This window comes from Jaculus jaculus, chromosome 6, assembly GCF_020740685.1.
Source record: "Jaculus jaculus isolate mJacJac1 chromosome 6, mJacJac1.mat.Y.cur, whole genome shotgun sequence".
Taxonomy (NCBI): Eukaryota; Metazoa; Chordata; class Mammalia; order Rodentia; family Dipodidae; genus Jaculus; species Jaculus jaculus.
Window position 1 is genome coordinate 10,872,905 of NC_059107.1, and position 24,179 is coordinate 10,897,083.

The window sequence follows — 24,179 nt, forward strand, 5'->3', positions numbered from 1 at the left end:
AATATGACAATTACCAGTGTTGAAACCATAAAATATTTACACAACTCAGCACATGAAGCTTGAGACACTTGGCAATTAAACCACATAAACAGGACGAGACACCCCCCCCCCATTCTTGTGTTAGGAATCGGGTGTTCACTGGTCCCTTTCTGGCAACTGTCCAGTGGTTCAAAGGGCAGCAGAGGCAAGAGGCAGTTACTTCAGAGGACACTGGACACTGATCTGGAAGCATGTTACGATGTCACCCAGTATCATGTACCACACCACTACCTCCTAGAATGGCAGGTCCAGCTGACGCAAATGCAGACAGACAGCACACATTTATTCTGTGGAGACACCCGCTCGGACGAGGCACGTGCTGTGATTGAACACAACTTTTCCCGAAACTTGTCATGGTCCATCCTTGTTTTTCAGGTTGCTTGTTCCTTCAGTTTTGTGCACTTGGGATTGTTAGATCTAAACATGACCTGGACAGCAGCTAAGGGTTGTCGATACCCAATGTGTAGTTTCTTTCCCCCATAATATGGAAAATACTTTGTCTATAATTCCATTATTAGGATACATTTGCTATGCTTTGATCCTTTGACGAACAATCTATCACTGGATTTCCTTCAGGCTTTAATCTGATTATTCTGTTCACTTTCACAAGAAAACGAGATTGTCCTTTGGAATAGCCAAAATCAGGATCACTCACACCACTGCATTCTTGAAGCAAGAAAACAGGAAACTGACAAGCAGTATAAACTGGACCCTTCTGTTCAAATAGTGCTCCATCAGGACAGTTGGTGAGATTCTTCTGTTTCTTCTGTTTCCCTAAAGAATATGGCTTCAGAAGCTTCTGAAGGTCAGGAATTTATAGGGATTTTGGTCAGACTCACTAAATGTATATTCCAATGCAGGCAGTGGTTTTGGAAAGACAGTCGGTCCCGGACTGGGAATCGGTCACGATGTCCTGGAAGCTCATGGCTCAGAGTCTGAAGCCTAGCCCACCTTGTGAGTGTGGAAGAGTGCGGCCAGGAACCCACAGAAAACTCGGTAGAAGAGCAAGATCAAAGCCCGGCCCTTGGCCATGCACCCCAGGAACTGTAGGGTGGTCAGGTTGCAGAGAAAGAGCTTCCACTCAGCCAAGGTCTGGTTGAAAAACTTCGCATTCTTCCTCATGGCGGATGTGCGGACCGAGAGGGGAGCGGAGGCCACCGGGATGGAGGCCCCGAGGAGCGACCCCGTGACACCTCCTTGTTAGCGGAGTCCAGCGCCACGGGACCCGAAAGGTTTTATGTAGTCTCATAGGGATAAGAGGCCAGACACACAAGTAAGCAAGGAATTAAGGGGGCTAAAGTTAGCCCAAGATAACTTGGCTCTTGGATTGCAACATTCCAATTCTTCACAACCAGAAAGGTCTAATTAGTCAGTCGTGTAGAATCTTTAACATAGCTCTCTCTCTCTCTCTCTCTCTCTCTCTCTCTCTCTCTCTCTCTCTCTCTCTCTTTTCCTGGAAACTTTACAACATCCAGTTTCCCAGCACCACTTGTTGAAGCTGTCCTCTCTCCAAAGGATGCTGTGGGCATGTTTGCTAAATGTGTGAGTTTAATCCTAGGAGCTTTTCTGTTCCATTGGTTTCTACACTTTACACTCTGGGGGTTCCAAGTAAGCATGGCCAGTGACATTTTTACTTTTCCAAGGTCACTGAGTCAAACAGATTGGCAGGACAGAAGAAGCAAGGGGTCCTGTTAGACACTTCTGCTCCTTCCTGGAGTCAGCTGGTGAACAGATGCTCGATTCAGACTTCCAAGGAAAGCAGAGCCGTGACTTCACAGTCACACGCTGTGCTGCGGAGGGGAAATGAACGACAGCTGCCTGAGCTGGGGACCCAAGTGGTTGTCTGTGGTGGGGGTGGCGCAGGGAGGGAAGAAGAGGTCCCTAGAGCCTGGGAGTGTGGAGAAGCTGGTTTCTGGAGACTTACTGGGATGTGCGTGTAGGTAGGCTACATCCAGGCTCTTACACTTGAACCCAGAGCTCACCAATGCAGCTATTCACCCTGTCCAAGGGATCTGAACCCTGGTCCTCATGCCATCTCCCAGGCTATTTGCTGTTTTTTTTTTTTTTTTTTTTTTTTTTAATGTGTGCATGTGAATGTGGGTGCATGCATGGAAATCAGAGGACAACATGAGGTGTCAGACCCCACCTTTCACCTTGTTTGAGGCAGGGTCTCTTGTTCACAGCTGGTTACACCAGGCTAGCCTACAGGCTTCTAGGGAGTCTCCTATTTAGGTCTCCCATCTTGCGGGGGGTGGAGGGTACACTGGGATCGCGGGTGCATGCTGCTGCACCCAGCTTTATGTGGATTTCGGGGATCTGAACTCAGGTTGTCACACTTTCACCCCTTGAGCCGTCTCCCCAACCCCACGTGCTGGTCTGCAACTGTGCGGTTGTCAAGGCGTTGGCACCTCCTGGGAGAACAGGAAGGAGCTGTGGCTGGAAGCAGAAATATGGCAGCAGGAATGCACACGCAGCCAGGGCTGGGGAGGGACAGAGAAGAAGGGGTCTGTCCCCTAGAAGCAGAGGGAGATGGGACTCTGCCTTTCTTGGAAGGAGGAGGCACTAAGGACAGGAGTGAATGCCTCTTTGGAGTTGAGCAGAGAACACAGCTCAAACACTGCACAAAGCAAAGGCCAGGGGGTGTCTGGGATGCGTGTGTCCTGAGAGAGGAGGGCAGGTGGCCGGGAAGAGAGCCAGCCCTCGGGAAGAAATGAGAGTGGGCCTGCGCCTCATCTGAAAGATGGAAGAAATTAAAATGCTTGGCCTGGGAGGCCCGAGGGGAGAGGCCACAAGGAGGAGCAGGGAACGCTCCGAGGTCAGCAGGTATCCTGCAGAGAGAATCAGTTCCAGGCTTCAAATTGCACCAACACCGAGAAAACAAGAAGCAGACCCTGTATTAACCTGGGTAGGCTGTGAGACCCTGCTTTTGATTAAACACTTGTCTGGATAGCGAAGGTATTTTATTATATGTGTTTACCATTTAAATCTGTAAACATTTCTAACTTTAATTTTTTTAATTGAGAATTTTAATACATGAACATATTGTAAGTTGGTAATATTCCCCTCTAGTTATATTCTTCATGTCCCCTCTCCTCTGTCCCCATTCCACTGAGAGCCCTTCTCTGTGGGGTTATTGGTAACCACTGTGGAGTCATGAATGCACACAGTCAGTCTCTGTGGGGGGGTCAATGTCTCAGAGTACACCTTCCCTGCTGTGGCTCTTACATTCTTTCTGGCCCCTTGTTCCACAATATTCCCTGAGACTTGGAGGGCATGTTAGAAGTCCCATTTAGTGTCAAGGCTCTGTAAACAATTTCTTGTTTTTATTTATTTATTTATTTATTTATTTCAAGGTAGAGTCTCGCTCTAGCCCAGGCTGACCTGGAATTCAGGGTGGCCTCAAACTCACGGCGATGATCCTCTTTCCTCTGCCCCCCAAGTGCTGGGATTAAAGGTGTGTGCCACCACACCTGACATCTTTAATTTTTTTTTTGTAGGGCTAAGATATTTGAACCCAGGGTCTCATGCACCTAAGCAGTTGCTCTACCACTGCAACACAGCTCCAGGCCTAAGGCACAGACTTTGAACAAAGCAGATTACTTCCTGTGATGTGGGTGGACCAGGCAGTCAGCTGACGGCCAAGATTAAACACAGGTCTGTAGAGAAAAAAGGGATCCTGTCTGTAACCCACTTTGGAGCTCAAGCCACAGCCTATGTCTTCCTGGGGTTTCCAGACTACTGCATATTTTGGCCTTGCAGATCCCCCAAATGTTATGAGCCAATCCTTAAATTGAAGCACACCTCCCATCTATCTAACTATCTGTTGATGTTTCTGGGGAGATTCCTGATACATGGGGGCGTTAGCTGACAGGGCAAAAGAGAGAGAGAAAGAGAGTGTGGAAAGGAGGAAGCATGAAGTGACACTGTGTAGAGTGGAGAGGAAATGATGGATCATGTATAACATAGAAGGCTGACTGCGCACAGAGATGTAAAATGTGGGCCTTTTCTGACACCCAGTGACTTGCAGGAGGGCAGCAATCATCTCCGCCGGGGACAGGTTGTCTCTGTCCTTCTGGACCAGTGACAGACACAGGTGTGGAACAAGATGAAGTTGTGACCACCGCTGATGCGCAGATGTTCCAGAGACACCTGTGCTTCTCCGCTTGGCTGTCAGACTATTGAAACAGCATCCCCATGGAATTGGCTTTCCCCCCTAGTCTCAGTCCAGGAGAAGGAAAAACCTGAACCTTGATGCCTGAGGGGGAGCTTGTCTCCTGCAAAGTCACTTCACATCATGCAGGCAACTTGTCAAAGCACCTAGCAGGCCAGACTTGAGCTGAGACAGTGATGGGCAGGACCACGCCTTGGAGCAGGATGGCTCAGTTGTACGTTCCTCCTGGCCCGTTATGTAAACCCAAGGCTCACACCAGTACACAATTACTGCTCTGTTTAATTGGCTTATTGCTGGTGGGATGGCTGTGCCTAGCTTGTCACGGCTGCCAGTGCCCAGGCTTTGACTCTGACAATGCTGCTCACAGAGCCTCACTACTGCGGTCAGGGTGGCCTTGCCTGGGATCTCTTAGAAGCAGAGGCCTCGGCCCGCACTGCCAGCCAGGCTCGCGGCTCGCCAGCTCCTGCAGGGTGGTTTCTAAGCGGCATGCACTGCCAGCAGGCGTTCATCCGGTGCCCGGCGTGCCGCAGAAGTTGCGGGCTCAGTGAGGAGGCATCGGTGCTGGGGCTCTGCTTGCTCGTATTTTCCCGCGTGGCAGCTGGCAGGGAAGCCTGAAAAGTAAGACTGATTGCTCGGGGCTTGCGACGGAAGTTGCTCTGCAGTGGCTACATTCTCACTAGAAAGGGGTAATCCCTCTTTTCTTCTGACCACAATGGGTGCTGCAGGCAAGAGTACAAAACTAGCTTTGGAGCCAGGCATGGTGGCGCACGCCTTTAATCCCAGCACTGGGGAGGCAGAGGTAGGAGAATTACTGTGAGTTCAAGGCCAGCCTGGGACTATAGCGTGAATTCCAGGTCAGCCTGGGCGAGACCCCACCTCAAAAGGATACCACCAAAACTGGCTTGGGAGGTAGTAAAGTGTTTGTGTGGCACGCATGGGGAGCTGATTTCAATCCCCAGAATGCAGGTAAAAGGCTAGGCATGGTGGCACATGCTTGTAGATCCCAGCACTGGGAGGCAGAGACAGGTGGACCCCTAGGGTTTGCTGGGTAACTGGTGAGCTCCAGACCAATGAAACACGGTCTAAAGAAGGTGGATGGCTTTCCCGAGGATGATGCCCAAGGATGTCATCTGGCCTTCACAAGCATGTGCTCTCTTGTCCTATTGTGGACTGCTGTCCTTCAAGCGTGGTGTGGCCATTTCTGTCCTGAGCTCAGCAGCTGCCATTTCCTGCACCAGACCTGCCCTGTCGGCCCTTAGCCTTCTGTTATAGGGAAGGAGGGGCTTACAGTGTCACACTCAATTGATGGTTTCTGGGGCAGGGGGACCATGATGCCCCACCTTTCCCTTAAGATATATAAGTGGTTAATAGATCCTAAAATGGGGGGACATTTTCTTCCGTGTAATAGCTGTCCATAAGTTGTTCATGCTCCTGTAAACAACCCCAGTTGAGCTCATGGTTCCCCAAGCTACATTTGGGTAGAATGATGTCTGTTTTTGCCATTGGTGCCTTATCTGGGGTGAAAGTGTTGGTTCAGATCTCAGAAAAAAATATGGGGCTAGAAGATGGCTCCTCAGTTAAGGGTGCTTGTTTGCAAAACTTGATGGATCAGATTTGATTGCCAGTACCCACATAAAGCCAGATGCACAAAGTGGCATATGCATCTGGAGGTTGTTTGCAGAGGCAAGAGCCCTGATGTGCCATACGTACTCCTTTTCTGTCTGTCTGTCTGTCTGTCTGTCTCTCTTTCAAATAAATAAAGTTCACACAATACCTACACACACATGAACATGCACATACACTTTTTTTTTTTTTTTTTTTTTTTTTGAGGTAGGGTCTCGTTGTAGCACAGGCTGACCTGGAATTCACTATGTAGTCTCATGGTGGCCTTGAACTCAAGGTGATCCTCCTACCTCTGAGTGGACTCCTAGGATTAAAGGCGTGTGCTACCATACCCAACTCTATTTTTTTTTCTGGTTTTTCCAGGTAGAGTTTCACTCTAGCCCCGGCTGACCTGGAATTCACTAAGTAGTCTCAGGGTGGCCTCAACCTCATGGCGATCCTCCTATCTCTGCCTCCTGAGTACTGGGATTAAAGGCATGTGCCACCACGCCCAGCTCTGCCCTCCCTCACTTTTGAAGGAAAGCTAGGGCTAGAGAGATGGTTTAGCAGTTAAGTCACTTGCTTGTGAAGCCAAAGGACCCAGGTTTGATTCTTGATTCCCCAGTACCCACATAAGTCAGATACCCTAGGTGGTGCATGTGTCTGGAGTTAGTTTGCAGTGGCTAGAGGCCCTGGTGTGCCCATTCTCTCTCTCTCTCTCTCTCTCTCTCTCTCTCTCTCTCTCTCTCTCTCTCTGTGTGTGCCTTTCTCCTCTCTCAAATAAATAAACGTGTTTTTTTTTTGTTTGTTTGTTTTTTAAAGGACTGGAGAGATGGCTTAGTGGTTTAGGTGCTTGCCTGCAAAGCTAAAGGACCCAGGTTCTATACCCAGTACCCACAGAAAGTCAGATGCACTGGGTGGTGCATCTGGAGTTCATTTGCAGGGGCTTGAGGCCCTGGTATGTTCATTCTCTCCCTCTGCTTCTTTCTCATTTTCTCTTACATAAATAAATAAAAATTTCTTTCTTTCTTTCTTTCTTTTCTTTTCTTTCTTTCTTTTTTTTTTTTAAGGAAAGCTAGAACTGACTAGATAAGGGGAGATTTCTTTCTTTTATTTTTTTATTTTTTGTTTTTTTCTAGGTAGAGTTTTACTTTAACCCAGGCTGACCTGGAATTCACTAAGTAGTCTCAGGATGGCCTCAAGCTCTTGGCAGTCTGCCTACCTCTGCTTCCCAAATGCTGGGATTAAAGGTGGTGCAGGGGAGATTTCTAAGGCCTAGAAAGCTGAAGGAAGAATATGCAGAACATTGGGTGTGTCATGAATGATGGAGCAAGTCCTTCTCTATTCTGTAATGACTGCTTTAAAAGATCCACAACAGCCGGGCGTGGTGGCGCATGCCTTTAATCCCAGCACTTGGGAGGCAGAGGTAGGAGGATCGCCATGAGTTCAAGGCCACCCTGAGATGACAGAGTTAATTCCAGGTCAGCCTGGACCAGACTGAGACCCTACCTCGAAAAAAAAAAAAAAAAAAAACTAGGAATAAAAGATCCACAACAAACTAGGTGTGGTGGCACACGCCTCTGATCACAGCATTCAGGAAGCAGAGGTAGCAGGGTACCTGTGAGTTTGAGGCTAGCCCAAGACTACATAGTGGATTTCAGGTAAGCCTGGGCTAGAGTGAGACCCTACCTTAAAAAAGAAAAGTACTCTGGGAAACAAAGGAAGTAAGGGCTGCGAACCTTTGACCATTAGTGCCAGTGGGAGGCTCTGCATGTTGGGCGGTGGGCCCTGCAAACCCAAGTTCCCAGAATGAAGCACACCTCCCCTGAAAGTACTCCAAAGGCTGAGTGACTGACTGATGAGAACTTCAGTGTCTCTGGGAGTAACAATGTGGCAGGTCCAGAGCCAAATGGACCCCTTGAATAGCCCCTGATTGTCCACCTCTGTGTGTGACATCCTGTGACTCTTAGGTAAATCCTTCGGCGTGTATGAACAGACCTGCTAGCTTCCACCAGACCAAAGGCTGAGTGCAGCATCGGAGGCCTGTAGCAGGACTTCCTGGTTTGCTGTAATCTACCCACCAATGTATTTGAAAAGTATTTTGGTTCATGACTTTCTCTGTTCTGCTACTATAAAAACTTGGTGAATTTGCTGGGCATGGTGGTACGCATGCCTTTAATCCCAGCACTCAGTAGGCAGAGGTAGGAGGATTGCCATGAGTTCAAGGGCACCCTGAGACTACGGAGTGAATTCCAGGTCAGCCTGGGCTAGAGTGAAACCATACCTTGAAAAAAAAAACTTGGTGAATTTACCATTTTGGAACTTGATATTTGGGGTAACCTAAGCCTGTGTTCTGGGGCCATCATCACTCATGTTTGGCTCCAGAAAAACGATTGAGACTAATCTTTTTTTAAATTTATTTTTATTTATTTATTTGAGAGCGACAGACAGAGAGAATGGGAGTGCCAGGGCTTCCAGCCCCTGCAAACAAAGTCCAGACATGTTCGCCCCCTTGTGCATCTGGCTAACGTGGGTCGTGGGGAATCAAGCGTCAAACCGGGGTCCTTAGGCTTCACAGGCAAGCACTTAACCGCTAAGCCATCTCTCCAGCCTGAGAATAATCTTATTACCTTTGAGGGGAGAGCTGTTTTTTAAAACTTTTATTTACTTTTTTTTTTTGGCATAAACACCATCACAGGGCTTAGCCAGGTGGAAGGAAACATGGGAGACACCTATAGGCAGGCTTTTTTTCCCTGATTTATTTATTTATTAGAGAGAGAGAGCCAGAGAGAGTGAGAATGGGTGCTCCAGGGCTTATAGCCACTACAGCCGAACTCCAAATGCATGCACATCTGGCTTACATGGGACCTGGAGAATGGAACCTGAGTCCTTAGGCTTTGCAAGCACGCCCCTTAACCTCTAAGCCATCTCTCTAGCCCTAGGCCTTTTGTTTTGTTTTTGGTTTTTCAAGGTAGGGTTTCACTGTAGTTCAGGCTGACCTGGAATTAATTATGCAGTCTCAGGGTGGCCTTGAACTCATGGTGATCCTCCTACCTCTGCCTCCCAAGTGCTGGGGCTAAAGGCGTGCGCCACCACGCCCGGTTTAGGCAGGCCTTTTTAATAAGCTAGGATAGAGCTCACTAGCCAAAGGCCTGAGTGTGTTCACTGGAGAGTGGGGTTATCACTTGGTTACTGGGGAAGGCCAGGAAGGGACCTGGAGGCAGAACCAGCCCTTTCTTACCTCTGCCTGTGGAGTGGGTCACTCACCGCCTGCTTTTGGGCATGTTCAAGCATCAGGAAATGAGGACGCTTTAGAAACATAAGAAGCAGGAAGTGAGGGGTCGCCTTTGTTCTAGTTACTATTCACAAATGCATGCAGGAGTGGAGCAAGCTGCGGGGGAGGACCTTGAGCTGCCAGGACGTAGGGATGGTTTACAGAGCAGCCCCGGTCACTAGTGGGGGTGACAGCCAGAGGCAGGACTCTGTCCTAGGGAAGGTGATGCAGTGTTTCACAGCCGCTTTAGATCTTGGGGAGCCTTGCTTCCAGTGAGTGCACCCCTGCCCGTTGAGGCTTCCCAGAGCAGCTGCAGGGAGCAGGTTGCAGTTTTCTCTTTAGCCCTGTCTGATTTCCACACTTTGCCTTACTGACAAATCTTGGGTAGGAGAAAGGCAGCCGGATCATGGCAGGTCCTTAGACATATGCACGCACGCATGTGTTCCTAACTCACTTTCTTCCTTTTTATAGATATGGTACTGGGGATCGAACCCTGGGCTTTGTGCATGGTAGGAAAGCATTCTATCAATTGAGTTACATCTCAAGTCCTGTGGTCCTAAGTGACATATTGACTAGGCAAGAGAACCTGAAAGCAGCTGGTAAAACATTAAAAAAACTTTTAAAATTTTATTTATTTATTTATTTGAGAGAAAGAGTCAGAGAGAGAGGGAGAGAATAGGCGCACCAGGGCCTCCAGCCACTACAAACGAACTCCAGATGCATGGGCCCCCTTGTGTATCTGGCTTATGTGGGTCCTGGACGATCGAACGGGGTCCTTTGGCTTTGTAGGCAAGTGCCTTAACCACTAATCCATTTTTTCAGCTTTAAAATATATTTTTTATTTATTTGAGAGAGAGAGCGAGAGGGGCAGGCAGGCAGATAGAATGGGCACGCCAGGGCCTCCAGCCACTGCAAACGAACTCCAGTCGCATGCGTGACCTTGTGCATCTGGCTTACTTGGGTCCTGGGCAATGGAACCTGGGTCCTTTGGCTTTGCAGTAAGTGCCTTAACCGCCAACCCATCTCTCCAGCCCTATTTTTTTTTTTTTGTTTTTTCGAGGTAGGGTCTCATTCTGGTCCAGGCTGACCTGGAATTCACTAAGGAGTCTCAGGGTGGCCTTGAATTCATGGCGATCCTCCTACCTCTGCCTCCCGAGTGCTGGGATTAAAGGCGTGCGCCACCACGCCTGGCCACCAGCCCTATTTTTATTTATTTATTTGTAAGTAGAGAGACAGAGAATGGGCACGCCAGGGCCTCTAGCCATGGCAGACACACTATGGATACACATGTCATTTTGTGCATCTGACTTTATGTGGGTATTGGGGAACTGAACTTGGGTCACTGGGTTTTGCAGGCAAGTGCCTTAACTCCTGAGCCATCTCTCCAGCCTTTTAAAATATTTTTATTTTTTATCCTTTTAAAAATATTTTTCAGGGCTGGAGAGATGGCTTAGCGGTTAAGCGCTTGCCTGTGAAGCCTAAGGACCCCGGTTCGAGGCTCTGTTCCCCAGGTTCCACGTTAGCCAGATGCACAAGGGGGCGCACACATCTGGAGTTCGTTTGCAGAGGCTGGAAGCCCTGGCGCGCCCATTCTCTCTCTCTCCCTCTGTCTGTCTTTCTCTCTGTGTCTGTTGCTCTCAAATAAATAAGAAAAAAATTTAAAAAAATTTTTCATTTTACAAAAATTTTATTTATCTATTTGATGGATTTTTTTAAGGTGGGGTTTTACTCTGGAATTTACTATGTAGTCTCAGGGCGGCTTTGAACTCATGGCGATCCTCCTACCCCTGTCTCCTGAGTGCTACACTATCCAGAGAGAAAGCACTGAAATCAAGGTAAGGTACAGGTGGCTGCTTCTCTTCCCAGTCAAAGCTACTGTGTACTCAGGGTGACTAAGAGGGCTAAGGCGCTGGAATAAGGTCTTACAGTCTCCCTTGGAGGTGTGGGTTCAGATCTTACTTCTGACAAGTTCATGTGTTGGCCCCAGAGATTGAGGATGCTCACCCAATCCAACCCTCCACATGTGGGGTCTCTTCTGGCCTAGTGTTCTGGTCACTCTCCTGTCTCAGGCTGCCTTCATGCACCTTAAACAAGGATATCCCACAACACCTTAACTCTTGCTGCCCACCTACTGGCCTTGCACTCATTACCGACCTGTGGGACATGCCACAGCCTCTCTCTCACATCATCTTAGCTTACCCTTTTCTTTTGTTTGTTTGTTTTTTCGAGGTAGGGTCTCACTGTAGCTCAGGCTGACCTGGAATTCACTATGGAGTCTCAGGGTGGCCTTGAACTCACAGCAGTCCTCCTACCTCTGCCTCCCGAGTGAGTGCTGGGATTAAAGGTGTGCACCACCACACCTGGCTTCTCTCTTTTATTTTGATGTCATCATCTTTTCCTCCTATTATGATGGTCTTGTGTAGGTAGTGTCAGGCACTGTGAGGTCATGGGTATCCAGGCCATTTTGTGTCTGGAAGAGTGCATTGTAAGGAGTCCTACCCTTTCCTTGGTTCTTACATTCTTTCTGCCACCTCTTCCGCAATGGACCCTGGGCCTGGGAAGATGTGGTAGAGATATTTCAGTGCTGAGCACCCCTCTGTCACTTCTCAGCACCATGGTGCCTCCTGAGTCATCCCAATCACCTTACCTTTTATTTTACCTTGAAGCTTCAGCAATTTGTAATGACACCTCCACGGCCCCTCCACCTTTCTGCTCCACTCCTCCTTGGTCCTCCGTGGTCCCTAGCTTCCCATCGTCCCCTCCCCCACTCCATGTGGATAGTCTCCCACCACCCTCCAGACAGACAAGCAGGCAGGCAGGCAGACAGACAGGCGTACTCTGCTCTTGTGCCCGGCTTAGACCTTTGCTCTTCTGCTTCGGAAGGCAGAAGGTGAGTGAGAGGGAGCGGGCGCTTGCCAAGGCCTTGGCAGCGAGCTGCCCACCCTCCAGCGGCAAACTGCGACCACAGCGTCACCCCACACTGACCAAGTTCACCCACCCCTCAGCTCTGCAGGCCCAGCCCATTTCCTCCAGTTCCCCTTCTTTCTAGACTGTGATCCTTGGTCTTCTTTTGGAGGGACCGTTCCCTGCCCACACTGGCCTGCCCAGCAGCTCACAGCCCTGCTCCCAGGGACCGAGGGAGCCTTGCGCCCGCCTCGTTCCGCGAGCATCGTTGAAGCCCAGGATCCCGGAGCCTCGGGGAACCCCCAGCGCCCACCGCGCAGCCCCGAGCCCGGAGTGGCTGGCTCCGCCGGCGGTGCCAAACCTCCCCAGCGCCCGGCTCGCCGCCCATGGTGGAGACGTGCGTCGCGGCAGCCGCGCACTGGAGCGCGGGCCGCTGAAACGGGCGCAGCCGGTCCACAGTGGAATTGGGGCGCTGGCCAGGTCGGGCGCGCGCGCGCACACGTGCAGGCTTTTGCTGGTAGCTCTAGAGCTCCCTGCTCCGATAAGCCCCGACAATGTTTACACCAGAAAGGTCCCGGGACTGCTAGAAAGCCCCTCCAACGCGGACGCATGGGTGGTTCAGTGGTAGAATTCTCGCCTGCCACGCGGGAGGCCCGGGTTCGATTCCCGGCCCATGCAGCCAGAAGTATTCTCTTTTGGTTCTGTAACCTGATCCTCACTACGGGGGTGGGGTGGAGAGGGACTCCTTCCATTCCAACCTCCTGGACTCTCTTGAGAAGACAGTCACCTCTGCCCTGATCCCCAGCCTCTTCACTAATGCCTTTCACGTGTACACCGCTTGCACGCCTCACTTCTTTGTCATTCCTCACCCAGAAAGCCACTGGCTGCCAAGTCACAGAGTCTCCTAAGTGCCAAACACCAGTCTCACAGGATCTTTCTCTTTGAGGCCTATGAAGGATTTAAAAGGACTTCCAGTGATAGCCTTGCCGCTGTACAATGTAGCACCATTCTGTCTTAACCTCAGCATTTCTTCTTGTCCAGGCTCCTTCTAGAGAAGAAAAGGCTGGAGGTTTAGTTTATCTATCAGTGGCTTTTTTTTTTTTGTTTGTTTGTTTTTTGATTTTTCAAGGTAGGGTCTCACTCTAGCCCAGGCTGACCTGGAATTCACTAAGGAGTCTCAGGGTGGCCTCGAACTCATGGCAATCCTCCTACCTCTGCCTCCCGAGTGCTGGGATTAAAGGCGCGCGCCACCATGCCCGGCTGCTTTTTTTTTTTTTTTTTTTGGTTTTTTAAATGTAAGAGAGTGAGAGAAAATTGGCACACCAGGGCATCCAGCCACTGCAATCGAACTCCAGACGTGTGTGCCCCTTTGTGTGCATGTGTGACCTTGTGTGCTTACATCACTGTGTGTCTGGCTTACGTGGGACCTGGACAATTGAACATGTGTCATTAGGCTTTGCAGACAAGCATCTTATCACCTAAGCCATGTGTCCAGCTTCATTTTTTATCTTTGATCTTCCTTTTCAGTTTTCTGATTTTTCTCACTTAATCATGTACTTCTCTACACCCTCCTCCATCCCATCTATGTTAGTTATTAGAGGAAAACGACAGATCTGCTGTCCTGTATCTTGCTGACCAAGGAATGAGGTCAGTTTAACTTTTGTTTTTATTTTCTTCTGTTGTCTCTCAGTACCCCTGAACATCTATTTTTAAATTTTTATTTATTTATTTGTGCATATGTGTGTGTATGTGGGTGCATGTGCCATGGTGGGTGTAAATGGAGGTCAGAAGACAACTTTGAGGTGTTTGTGTTCCCCCTTTGTTGAGACAGGGTCTCTTGCCACTGCAAACAAATTGCTAGAGGGCAAAAGACCTTCAGTTTTCTCGTTCCACCCTCCATTGTTGTAGGCATGTTGTGATCACAGGGCATGTGTCACTCTGCATTGGGTGCTGGGGAATTGAATCTGGGTCATCAGACTTTGCAAACAAGCACTTTTTTTCCCCCAAGATAGTGTCTCAGTCTAGCCCAGGCTCACCTGGAATTCACTATGTCGTCTCAGGGTGGCTTCGAACTCACAGCTATCCTCTTATCTCTGCCTCTTGAGTGATGCGATTAAAGGTGTGTGTCACCACATCTGGCCTAACCAATTTCTTAACTGTGAAACATCTCCACAACCCTGGAATTATCTGGGTATTTATTTCATCCACTCATCCTTTAGTGTTTAGTATGCTACTGGGTGAAGTGTTTGGTGTGAGAAGCAGTCTTGCACATCCAGTCACTGTACGAGTGTGTTGGAGCAGCACACACACCAGGCACACATGAGGTTGAAAAGAAGCTGTCACGGGCTGGAGAGATGGCTTAGTGGTTAAGGCGTTTGCCTGCAAAGCCAAAGAACCCAGGTTCGATTCCCCAGGACCCATGTAAGCCAGATGCACAAGGTGGCGCATGCATCTGGAGTTCGTTTGCAGTGGCTGGAGGCCCTGGCGTGCCCATAATCTCTCTCATTCTCTCTCTCCTTTCTCTCTCACTCTCTCAAATAAATAAATTAAAAAAAAAAGAAGAAAAGAAGCTGTCAGAGCTGGCCTTCAGCCTTCAGAGCAAGATACTGGCCACTCAGTGACTGCTGACTAGCAGGAGTGTGGAAGACCAGTTCTTTCTTCTGGAAGTTCTAAAGATCTCCAGCAGGGAGCGCAGTATCAACTGACCTATGGATTGCTGATTTCTGGCGGACTGACATTATGATGCAATAAGATTTTTTCCATAAATTCAAAATAACTGTGTGAAGATTCAATCCCACCTGTCTCCTCTCCTGCCCAATCTCCTCCACATGTGTCTTAGTACATTTGTGTGTTGTAACAACTATCATGGACTATATGGCTTATCATGAATAAATGCATGAATTTTTTTAAATTTATTTTTATTAGATATGGACATACTTGGTATGTAAACAGCACATGTTGGTACCACCCTTTCCCTCATCGCTGTTCCTTTTCTGAAGAGGCCCTCCTCGCTGGGGATGCAGGTCAACCCCATGTAGATTGTGGATCATGCATTGTGTGGTCAGCAGTCAGTTATGGGGGAGAGGCGTCTCTGTGCATAATGTCCCAACTTGTGGCTCTAACAATCTTTCCTCCCCCCCCGCCCTTTTGCAAACTTCCCTGAGCCATGTTGGGTGCATTTTAAGTCTACTTCAGTGATGGGCTCTTAGGAATCTCTGGATCTCTGGTTTGGTAGGTGTTGAGTATCCTCAGTGTCTCTCTCCTTCACCTTTGTGCTGATATCAGATTCACTGAGAAAGCAGCACTCTTGCTAATTTCCCCAATTCCTATGTGGTTTCAGCTGGGGCCAGGGTGGAGTGCACTGGGTAGTTTATCTCCTCAGGTCCCCCTCACATTCTGTGCCACGCCTGCCTGACCAGTGCAGGGTATCCGGACTAGGAAGCTGGGCAAGTTTTTTTTTTTGTATTTTTTTTTTTTTTTGTATTTTCAGTGTGTGGGACTGAATCCAGTAAAATAGGGACCCTAAAGCAATGGAGCCCTCCCTAATAATTAAACTTTCCCCAGGAATCTTAGCCCAAGGAAAGGAAAGGCTGAATTTTGCTTGCTTTCAGTAGGAGATTTCATTCAAGTCAAAAAGCTCATCTCACAGTTAAATTAACATATGCATATCTCTTGGCTTTTGTTTTATCTTTTCTTTTTTTAAATTTTTTTTTGTTTATTTTATTTATTTATTTGAGAGCAACAGACAGAGAGAGAAAGAGGCAGAGAGAGAGAGAGAATGGGTGTGCCAGGGCCTCCAGCCACTGCAAACGAACTCCAGACGCCTGTGCCCCTTGTGCATCTGGCTAACGTGGGTCCTGGGGAATCAAGCCTCGAACTGGGGTCCTTAGGCTTCACAGGCAAGTGCTAAAATGCTAAGCCATCTCTCCAGCCCCTCATCTTTTCTTTTTATTTATTAAAATTATATTGTTTTCATTTTACTTATTTATTTGCAAGCATAGAGAGAAGAGAGAGAGAATGGGCATGCCAGGGCCTCCAGCCACTGTGAATGAACTTCAGACACATGTGCCCCTTGTGCATCTGGCTTACCTGGGTCCTGGGGAATCGAACCTGAGTCCTTTGGCTTCATAGGCAAACGCCTTAACTGCTAAGCCATCTCTCCAGCCCTTGTTTCATCTTTTCTACATCCCTTCACTGCAAATGAACTCCAGACTCATGTGCCACCCTGTGAACCTGGGGAATCGAACCTGGGTCCTTAGGTTTCGCAGGCAAGCGCCTTAACTGCTAAGCCATCTCTTTTTCCATAAAACTCTTGGCAGAGAAATTTCTTTCCCGTTTTGCCAAACAAAAGCAAGCCAATTTTTCTTTTTCTTTTCTGTGTTCTGATTTCTTTGAATACAGGAACACCGAGGTGGCGGATTTATGGACCCCAAAGTCAAGTCCTACCTCGTGCATGCTGTTGTAGCTCTTGAGCAAAGCCCAGCCCAGTAGTTACACTATGACTCGCCCATATGGACACCATCTTCCTGCAGTAGTCCACTCTCCGCCTTTCTCCTGCAAACCTCAATGAATCAAACAACCATGTCTTGTTTCCGTAGCTGCCTTTCTTCATTCTCCGGTGCTTTCTTAGGTTTCCACTCTGCTCCGGTCCTTGCTTTTTCCTTGTCTTTCAATAATCCATCTGGGGAATGGTGACGGGGGGGGGGGGGGGGGGGGGGGTGGGGGGGGGGTGGGGGGGGGAGACTGTCACTTAACACGCTCGACCAGCAGGGGGAAACCGAGAGTAGCAAGAATTGCCTGTGGACCACAGGTATCTCCCCAGTTTAGGGGCGAGGTTAGCACTTGGGAGGCCGGGTACCAATCAAGCAAAACAGGCCAGGTTATACTTTCAGGGCAGAAGGGAAAGGAAGGGATGGAGAGAGATACAAAGACGTAGATACAAACAAAGGGAGAGGGGAAGGAGACAGGGAAGGAAGGGGAGGTGAATGGAGGCGGAGAGAGGAGGGAAGGGAGGAGGGAGCCTAAACCATTTGTCCCGCGAGCATCGCTGAAGCCCAGCATCCTGGAGCCTCTCGGAAATGCCAGCGCCCACCGCGCAGCGCTCGGCCGGCCGTGCCAAACCTCCCCAGCGCCCCGGCTCGCCGCCGGTGGTGCAGACGTGCATCGCGGAAACGGGAGTGCGGAAACGGGAGGACTCCCCGGCCAGCCAGTCCACAGTGGAAATCGGACCCTGGCCGGGTCTGGCCCGCCCCCAGGCTTCCTCTGGCGACAGCAGGCCGGCAGTTTCTACGCAGGATGGGGACTAGGCCGCCCGGCTCTCTCTCCACCCACCAGGCCAGCGCCAGCTTCTCCGGCTCTTGAGCTCCCGGCTCCGATGGGTTCTGGCAGCCGCACAAAGGAGCAGTGTCACGAGACAGCTAGGGAAGCTCCTAGGTGTTGGCGCATGGGTGGTTCAGTGGTAGAATTCTCGCCTGCCACGCGGGAGGCCCGGGTTCGATTCCCGGCTCATGCAAGTAAGGTCCTCTTTTGTTTCTGTAACCCGATCCCCAAGCTACGGGTGGGAGAGGGCTCCTCCCATTCTGGGTGTGGGTGTAGATCGCCTGGCCAGAATCTTCTGGGCTCTCTTGAGAAGACATTCAACTCTGCCCTGCTCCCCAGCCTGTCCACTAATGCCAAGAGCTTTCCCACTTGCACTCCCTGCTTCTTTGACATTCCTCACTGGGCCATCCTCTAGCCACCAAGTCACTGACGTCTCCAAACAGCCAATTGCCAGTCTCACTGGGTCTTGCTCTTTGAGGTCTATGAGGGATTTGAAAAGACTTCCTATGATAGCATTGCCTGTGTACACTGTATCACCATGCTGTCTTCGCCTCGCTATTTCTCCTAGTCCAGGCTCCTTCCAGGGAAGGAGAGGCTGGAGATTGAGTTTATCAGTGGCCAGTGGAATAATCAATAAGGCATGGGTGATGGACTACCCTCTCCAAGCTGGCTCCTAAATGCAAGCCAGAAAGCTTTTGGATGGCGGAGCAGGTGGAACCGTGGGCCCCCCAAGAAGGCATGGAGGTGCCCTGATCTTCCCCTTAGGCGTGCTTGCCTCTATGGGGCGGGCTGTGGCTGAGCTATAACCTTCATGGTAAGCTGGTAACAGTAAACAAAGTGTTTTCTTTTCTTTTTTTTTTTTTTGAAATATTTTAAAAAATTATTTATTTATTTATTTGAGAGCGGCAGACACAGAGAGAAAGATAGATAGAGGGAGACAGAGAGAATGGGCGCCCCAAGGCTTCCAGCCTCTGCAAACGAACTCCAGAGGAGTGCGCCCCCTTGTGCATCTGGCTAACGTGGGTCCTGGGGATCTGAGCCTCGAACCGGGGTCCTTAGGCTTCACAGGCAAGCGCTTAACCGCTAAGCCATCTCTCCAGCCCACAAAGTGTTTTCTTGAGATTTGTGGGCGGCATGCATGTTCATGTGTGTTTGTGTGTGGAGGCCAGAGGACCACCTTGGGTGTAGTTCCTGAGGCACCGGCCTACCTTTTTGAGCCAGGGGCTCTCAGTTGCCTGGAACTCAACAAGTAGGCTAGACTGGCTGGCCTGGGAACCCCAGGGATCCACATGTGTCTGTTTCCCCAGAGCTGGCATTATAAACACTGACCCTATGCTCAGTTTTTTTCTTTTGCAAATGTGGGTTCTGGGGTTCAGTTCAGCTTCTATGCCTGTGAGGTAAGCACTTTACTGATAGTTGTTTCCCCAGCCCTATGAACCATTTTCTTGAGGGGAGGGAAGGGAGAGGAGAGGGGAAAGAGGAAAGCAAGCAGGCCAGTTCAATATAAGGTTGGAACAGCAGCTGGGGGAGGCTCCTGAAAGCAGAAGTGGCAAAATAGTCAGGAAAAACATTGCCACACCAGGTCGAAGCCACGTTCCATTTTTATTGGGGTTGGACGAGGGAGTGAGAATCTTAGCTTATTAAAAAAAGAAGAGGGGGCTGGAGAGATAACTTAGCAGCTAAACGCTTGCCTGTGAAGCCAAAGGAACCTGGTTGGAGGCTCGATTTCCCAGGACCTACGTAAGCCAGATGCACAAGGGGGCGCATGCATCTGGAGTTCGTTTTCAGTGGCTGGAAGCTCTGGCATGCTCATTCTCTCTCTATCTGCCACTTTCTGTCTCTCTCTGTTGCTCTCAAATAAATAAATAAAAATAAACAATAAATAAATAAATAAAATAAACAAAAAATATTAAAACAAAGAAGAAATGACAAAGCAGAGTTAAAACATTGCAGTGTGACCTGGAATCTACTACGTAGTCACAGGCTGGCCTCGAACTCATGGCGATCCTCCTACCTCTGCCTCCGAAGTGCTGGGATTAAAGGCGTGCGCCACCACACCAGGCTTGTTTCAGCCTTTCAAGTGCTGGGAGTATCTGCATGCACCACAACACCCAGCTCTTACCAAAGTTTAAGTGCACATACTGTTTGGTAGAGTGATTTCATCAAGGTGACACGAAATCTGGAATCCCAAACTGGGAGGTGGAGGCAGGAGGTTCAGAAGTTCAAGACTAGTTTTAGTTACACAGTGAGCTCAAGACCAACCTGGACTCCAGGAGACCTATCAATCAATCAACAGTGAAAACAAATTTATCTTGGCTACACTATTGAGGAAAATTACTCTCCCTAAGGCATGGGTTTTTATTGCATGTAAGTTATACTTCAACTAGCCTGCCTGGAAATGCTTCTCACATTGAGCCGGGGGCTTCTTGTCTTCCTAAGTATGTCCAAACTGCTTCTCCTCCTGCTTTAGCATCTGAGGTCCTTGTTGAATACAGCACCCCCGCCCGCCCCCCCCCCCTAGTCGAGGGTCTGTGTGGCTAGTTTTCCCCTAGATCTCCAGAGAGTAATGCAAGGTTTTTTTTTTGTTTTTTTTTTGGCTCTGTCTAGGATGCAGCTAGTTCTCTATGATTAGCCTGGCAGTGAGTCCAAAAGTCAGGGCATTAATTTCTCCCCTTAATATAACACAAAATAGGGATCACCGAGATGCAGTGGTTCAAGGCCCTTGCTTGCAAACCCTGAGCAGCTCAGGTTGGATTCCCCAGTACCCACACATAAAGCCAGATGCACAAAGTGGCACATGCATCAGGACTTCGTTTACAGTGGCAGGAGACCTCGGTATACCCACACTCACTTTTTCCCATCTGCCTCTTTCTCTCTGCATAAATTAATAAATTAACTTAAAAAGTGAAATAGCATGAACTCGTAGCTGCCTGCTGATTGTGAGAGAAAAGAAGATGGGGTTGGGTTTGGAAAGACTGGCCTCATCCGCAACACCTCATTTACCAGCTCTGGCCTTACCCACACCTTTCTTCCCTCTCTGCAGAGGTCTCAGGTCTCTTTGGATTGCCCCCAGTGTGTACTGGGCATGGAGGCTTCAAGCCTCCCTCCCCTCCATTGCTTCTACGAGGAGCCTGAGAGACTGTGCTCTGCAATCCAGGCTTGTGTTGAGAGAATGAGGCTGCCTGGGCTTGGAAAATCCAGCTTCATGGGGAACTATCAGGCTGTCACCATCTGTGATGCAAGCACGTTCACTCCATGCTGAGACCACATCCTTCCTGTCTCTGCTGAGGCTGTGATGACTATAAATGCATCTCATTTCCTCACTGGCTGTCCCCAAGGCTAGCATCTGGGTGAGTCCAGCTCCATGAGCAGGGTGGATGGGAGGTTCAGGGGAGGACTGGGAAGCTATATGGAGAAGCAGGATTTGTCTTGATTGATAGGTTAGGAATTTCTTCTAGACTCCACCTGTGCTTGCCAATAGCATTTCTGGAATGTTCTGTCTGTCATTATCTGGCTCTATGCTAATAGGTTCGTGTGTGTGTGTGTGTGTGTGTGTGTGTCTGTCTGTCTGTCTGTCTGTCATGGGGGAGAAGAGTGAGAAGCAGTAATCATAGCTTCCTAGCAGTAGGCTTGCCCAGGACTCTTTCAGGACCGCAGAGGGTTTGGGACTTAGGGGTGAGGGGTGGGTTAGAATGAACCTGCCCCGAAGCCCAGACCAGAGCGGAGTAACAGGGCGGGGGGCAGCAAATCCTGGTGTGGTTTGAGGGGGCTGAAGGGTCAAAGGCTGGGCAGATAGGTCTGCAGGGCAGCTGCCAGTAGAAGTGTGCCAAACATTGCCATCACACACGTTCCCGCTTGGATGCCGTTGCATTTCCCAGGCCCCGTCCCACCCTTTGTCAGTATTTATGCTTTCACTTGATGCCATGCTTCCTGCTCAATATGGCGCAAGGAAGGACTCAAGCAGGGAAGAGTTCCAACAAAGTCAGTTTGCTCTTCCATCCCAACAGTAGGAGACACGGAGGATTTAAAGATGCTAGGGTGTTAGATAGCCTCTGCGGAGTTTATAGTCTGGTTAGCACTACAGTGCAGTGACATTGCAATGGACGCCTTGGGGAAGGTGTTTTTTTTTTTTTTTTTTTTGAGGTAGGGTCTCGCTCTAGCCCACACTGACCTGGAATATACTATGTGGTCTCAGGCTGTTCTCAAAATCACAGCGATCCTCCTATCTCAGGCTTCTCAGTGCTGGGATTAAAGGCATGTACCACCATGCCTGACATTTTTTTTTAATGTTTTAAATTTTATTTATTTCAAAAAATTTTTATTTATATTTATTTATCTGAGAGAGAAAGAGAGAGAGAGAGAGAGGGAGGGAGGGAGAGAATGGGCACGCCAGGGCCTCCAGCCACTGCAAAGGAACTCCAGACGCATGAACCCCCTTATGCCTCTGGCTAATGTGGGTCCTGGGGAATCAAGCCTCGAACTGGGGTCCTTAAGCTTCACAGGCAAGTGCTTAATGGCTAAGCCATCACTCCAGCCTTAAATTTTATTTAGTTACTTGAGAGACAGAGATAGAGAGAACATGGATGTGCCAGGGACTCCTGCTGTTGCCAACGAACTCCAGATGCATGTGCTACTTTGTGCTTCTGGCTTTGTGTGGGTACTAGGGAATCGAATTTGGGCTATCAAGTTTTGCAAGCAAGCACCTTTCACTGTGGAGCCATCTCTCTAGCTTATGTTGGCTTTTTAATATCACTCTTTCTTTGTGCTTTTGTCTGACTAAAATACCTATGTAAGTGGTGGAAGATATCTCTCGTTTAAATCCTGCCCGTGTTCCTGCCAGTAAGCTGCTGGGCAAGACACTCAGGGTCTCCAGCATTCAGCAGAAGGAATGTGCATGCGCGCACACCTCAGGGCCCTCGTGATACTGGCTGAGAAAGAATCCTTGCAGCCCCTAGCCCATGAGTAACCCTGCCTCAATGGGAGTCCTAATCCTCATTGTATTTGTGTATTTGAAGGAGACATGAAAGAGATCCATGTTTCTCTTTTTTTCCCTTCCATGTACTGGACTTCCATCTTTTACTTTCTGTCAATCAGAGGGCTGACAGAGGGCCAGGGTAGGACTGTCTCCTCCCCCGCATGCCGCTGTCCCCTCTCTCCTCTGGGTCCTGTGTTGTTCTGTTGCTATCACAGCTGTTCATCTCCTGGCCTTCTCTGTCCTTTGTCCCCTTCTCATCCTCCTTCAGGTCAAAATAGAAGCAAGAAACCAGAACTTTCCATTAGAAGGAACTAGGAAGCAATCTCTTCTGCTCTCTTGGTGTTTAATGAGGAAGCTGAAATTGGGAAATAGTGGGTCTGTCTAGGGTCGCAGCCTCGTCACCAGTGATGGCATGCTGAGGTGGCCTCATGCAGTGCTTTGCTTGCTGTGCAACGTAATGGGTGTGTCGATGAGGTTGTATATTTTTATCTTTGCAGGGGAACTTTTCTTCCACGGCTCAGGACATAGTCCTGGAACAAGCCAATAGAACTTTCTGGTAAATATTTGGTTCACTTTTCTACGTCACTGACTCATCATAGTCACATGATAATTATTTTCCCTTGAGTTTTCTGAGAAATTTAAAAACCTATACCTACCTATGAATACCCTGTGATGTTTTGATACGTGAATAGAGTTTTCTGAGGTGATAATTTGGTTTTCCTTAAGCAGAGACCTTTAAGAAGATTCTCCTTACCCCTATGCTGTCTTCAGTCTTGCTGTGTCAGTGTGGACCTAAGGCTGAGGACCCTTGAAAGAGCTATTGATGGAGATGGCGAGTGTCCGCTGCAGGCTGGCCCACTACCTGGAGGACCTAGAGGATGTGGACTTCAAGAAATTCAAAATGCATTTGGAAGACTACCCCCCAGAAGAGGGCTTCACCCCGCTCCCCAGGGGTCAGACAGAGAAGGCTGACCATGTGGATCTAGCCACACTCATGATTGACTTCAATGGGGAAGAGAAGGCATGGGCCATGGCCATGTGGATTTTTGCTGCAATCAATAGAAGAGATCTCTGGGAGAAAGCTATGAGGAATCAGCCAGTGTGGGGTGAGTCAAAAAAGGCTTTTTTTTTTTTTTTTAAAAATTAACTTATGGCACACATTCTGCAAAATGTAGGGTCTTAGGAATTTTTAAATGTAGGGTTCAGTAGTGAGTAAATTTACATTATTGTGCAATCTCTAGTACATTTTCAGCTTGCAAAACTGAGGATTCTCACCCACAAGACAACGCCCAAGCAACCACCCGTTTTCTGTCTACGAGCTGCACTGCTACGGGTGCCTCAAAGTTCCTGAAAGTATTTGTCTTTTCACTTCATTTTATTTTATTTTATTTTATTTATTTCTTTTTGTGTGTGTAGAGCATGTGTGTTGTAGTATTTTGTGTGGCATATATATACATATGTGTGCGCTGATGTGTGCACACCCAGTGCATGTGTGCTAAGGCCAGAGAACTTTGCACGTCCATCTCTATTGCTCATCTGCATACTTCGGGGAGATGGGGTCTTTTCCTCAACTTGGAGCTGTCATTTTTCAGTCAGTGAGCTCTAGCCATTCCCTGGGGTCTCTATATCTATCCCCTTCTGGTGTTACAAACATGTGTGACCACATCCATTTTTTTTATTGACAACTTCCATAATTATAGACAATACACCATGATAATTCCCTCTCCCCACTTTCCCCTTTGCAACTCCACTCTCCATCATATTCCCTCCCCGTCTCTCTGTCAGTCTCTCTTTTATTTATTTATTTATTTTTATATATTTTATTTTTTATTTATTTATTTGAGAGCGACAGACAGAGAGAGAAAGAGGCAGAGAAACAGAGAGAATGAGCGCGC

At 48.7% G+C, this 24,179-nt stretch overlaps 1 protein-coding gene, 2 non-coding genes and 1 pseudogene across 3 annotated transcripts in view; 3 read left to right on the forward strand and 1 right to left on the reverse strand.

Annotated features, from left to right (window-relative positions):
- Positions 1-410: 410 nt before the first annotated feature.
- LOC101609567 lies at positions 411-1,161 on the reverse strand (annotated as a pseudogene).
- An 11,436-nt stretch (positions 1,162-12,597) lies between these two features.
- Trnag-gcc lies at positions 12,598-12,668 on the forward strand. Its single transcript has one exon. It is a non-coding gene; the product is annotated as a tRNA-Gly (tRNA).
- A 4,681-nt stretch (positions 12,669-17,349) lies between these two features.
- Positions 17,350-24,179, forward strand: part of Nlrp3 (NLR family pyrin domain containing 3) — a 31,318-nt gene continuing 24,488 nt past the window's right edge. The window contains exons 1-4 of the mRNA XM_004657452.2: positions 17,350-17,503; positions 20,353-20,659; positions 22,782-22,840; positions 23,014-23,390. Of these exons, the coding sequence (XP_004657509.2) occupies positions 23,108-23,390 (283 nt within the window). The 5' untranslated portion in view covers positions 17,350-17,503; positions 20,353-20,659; positions 22,782-22,840; positions 23,014-23,107. The remainder of the gene's footprint in view (positions 17,504-20,352; positions 20,660-22,781; positions 22,841-23,013; positions 23,391-24,179) is intronic.
- Positions 17,432-17,502, forward strand: Trnag-gcc. Its single transcript has one exon. It is a non-coding gene; the product is annotated as a tRNA-Gly (tRNA).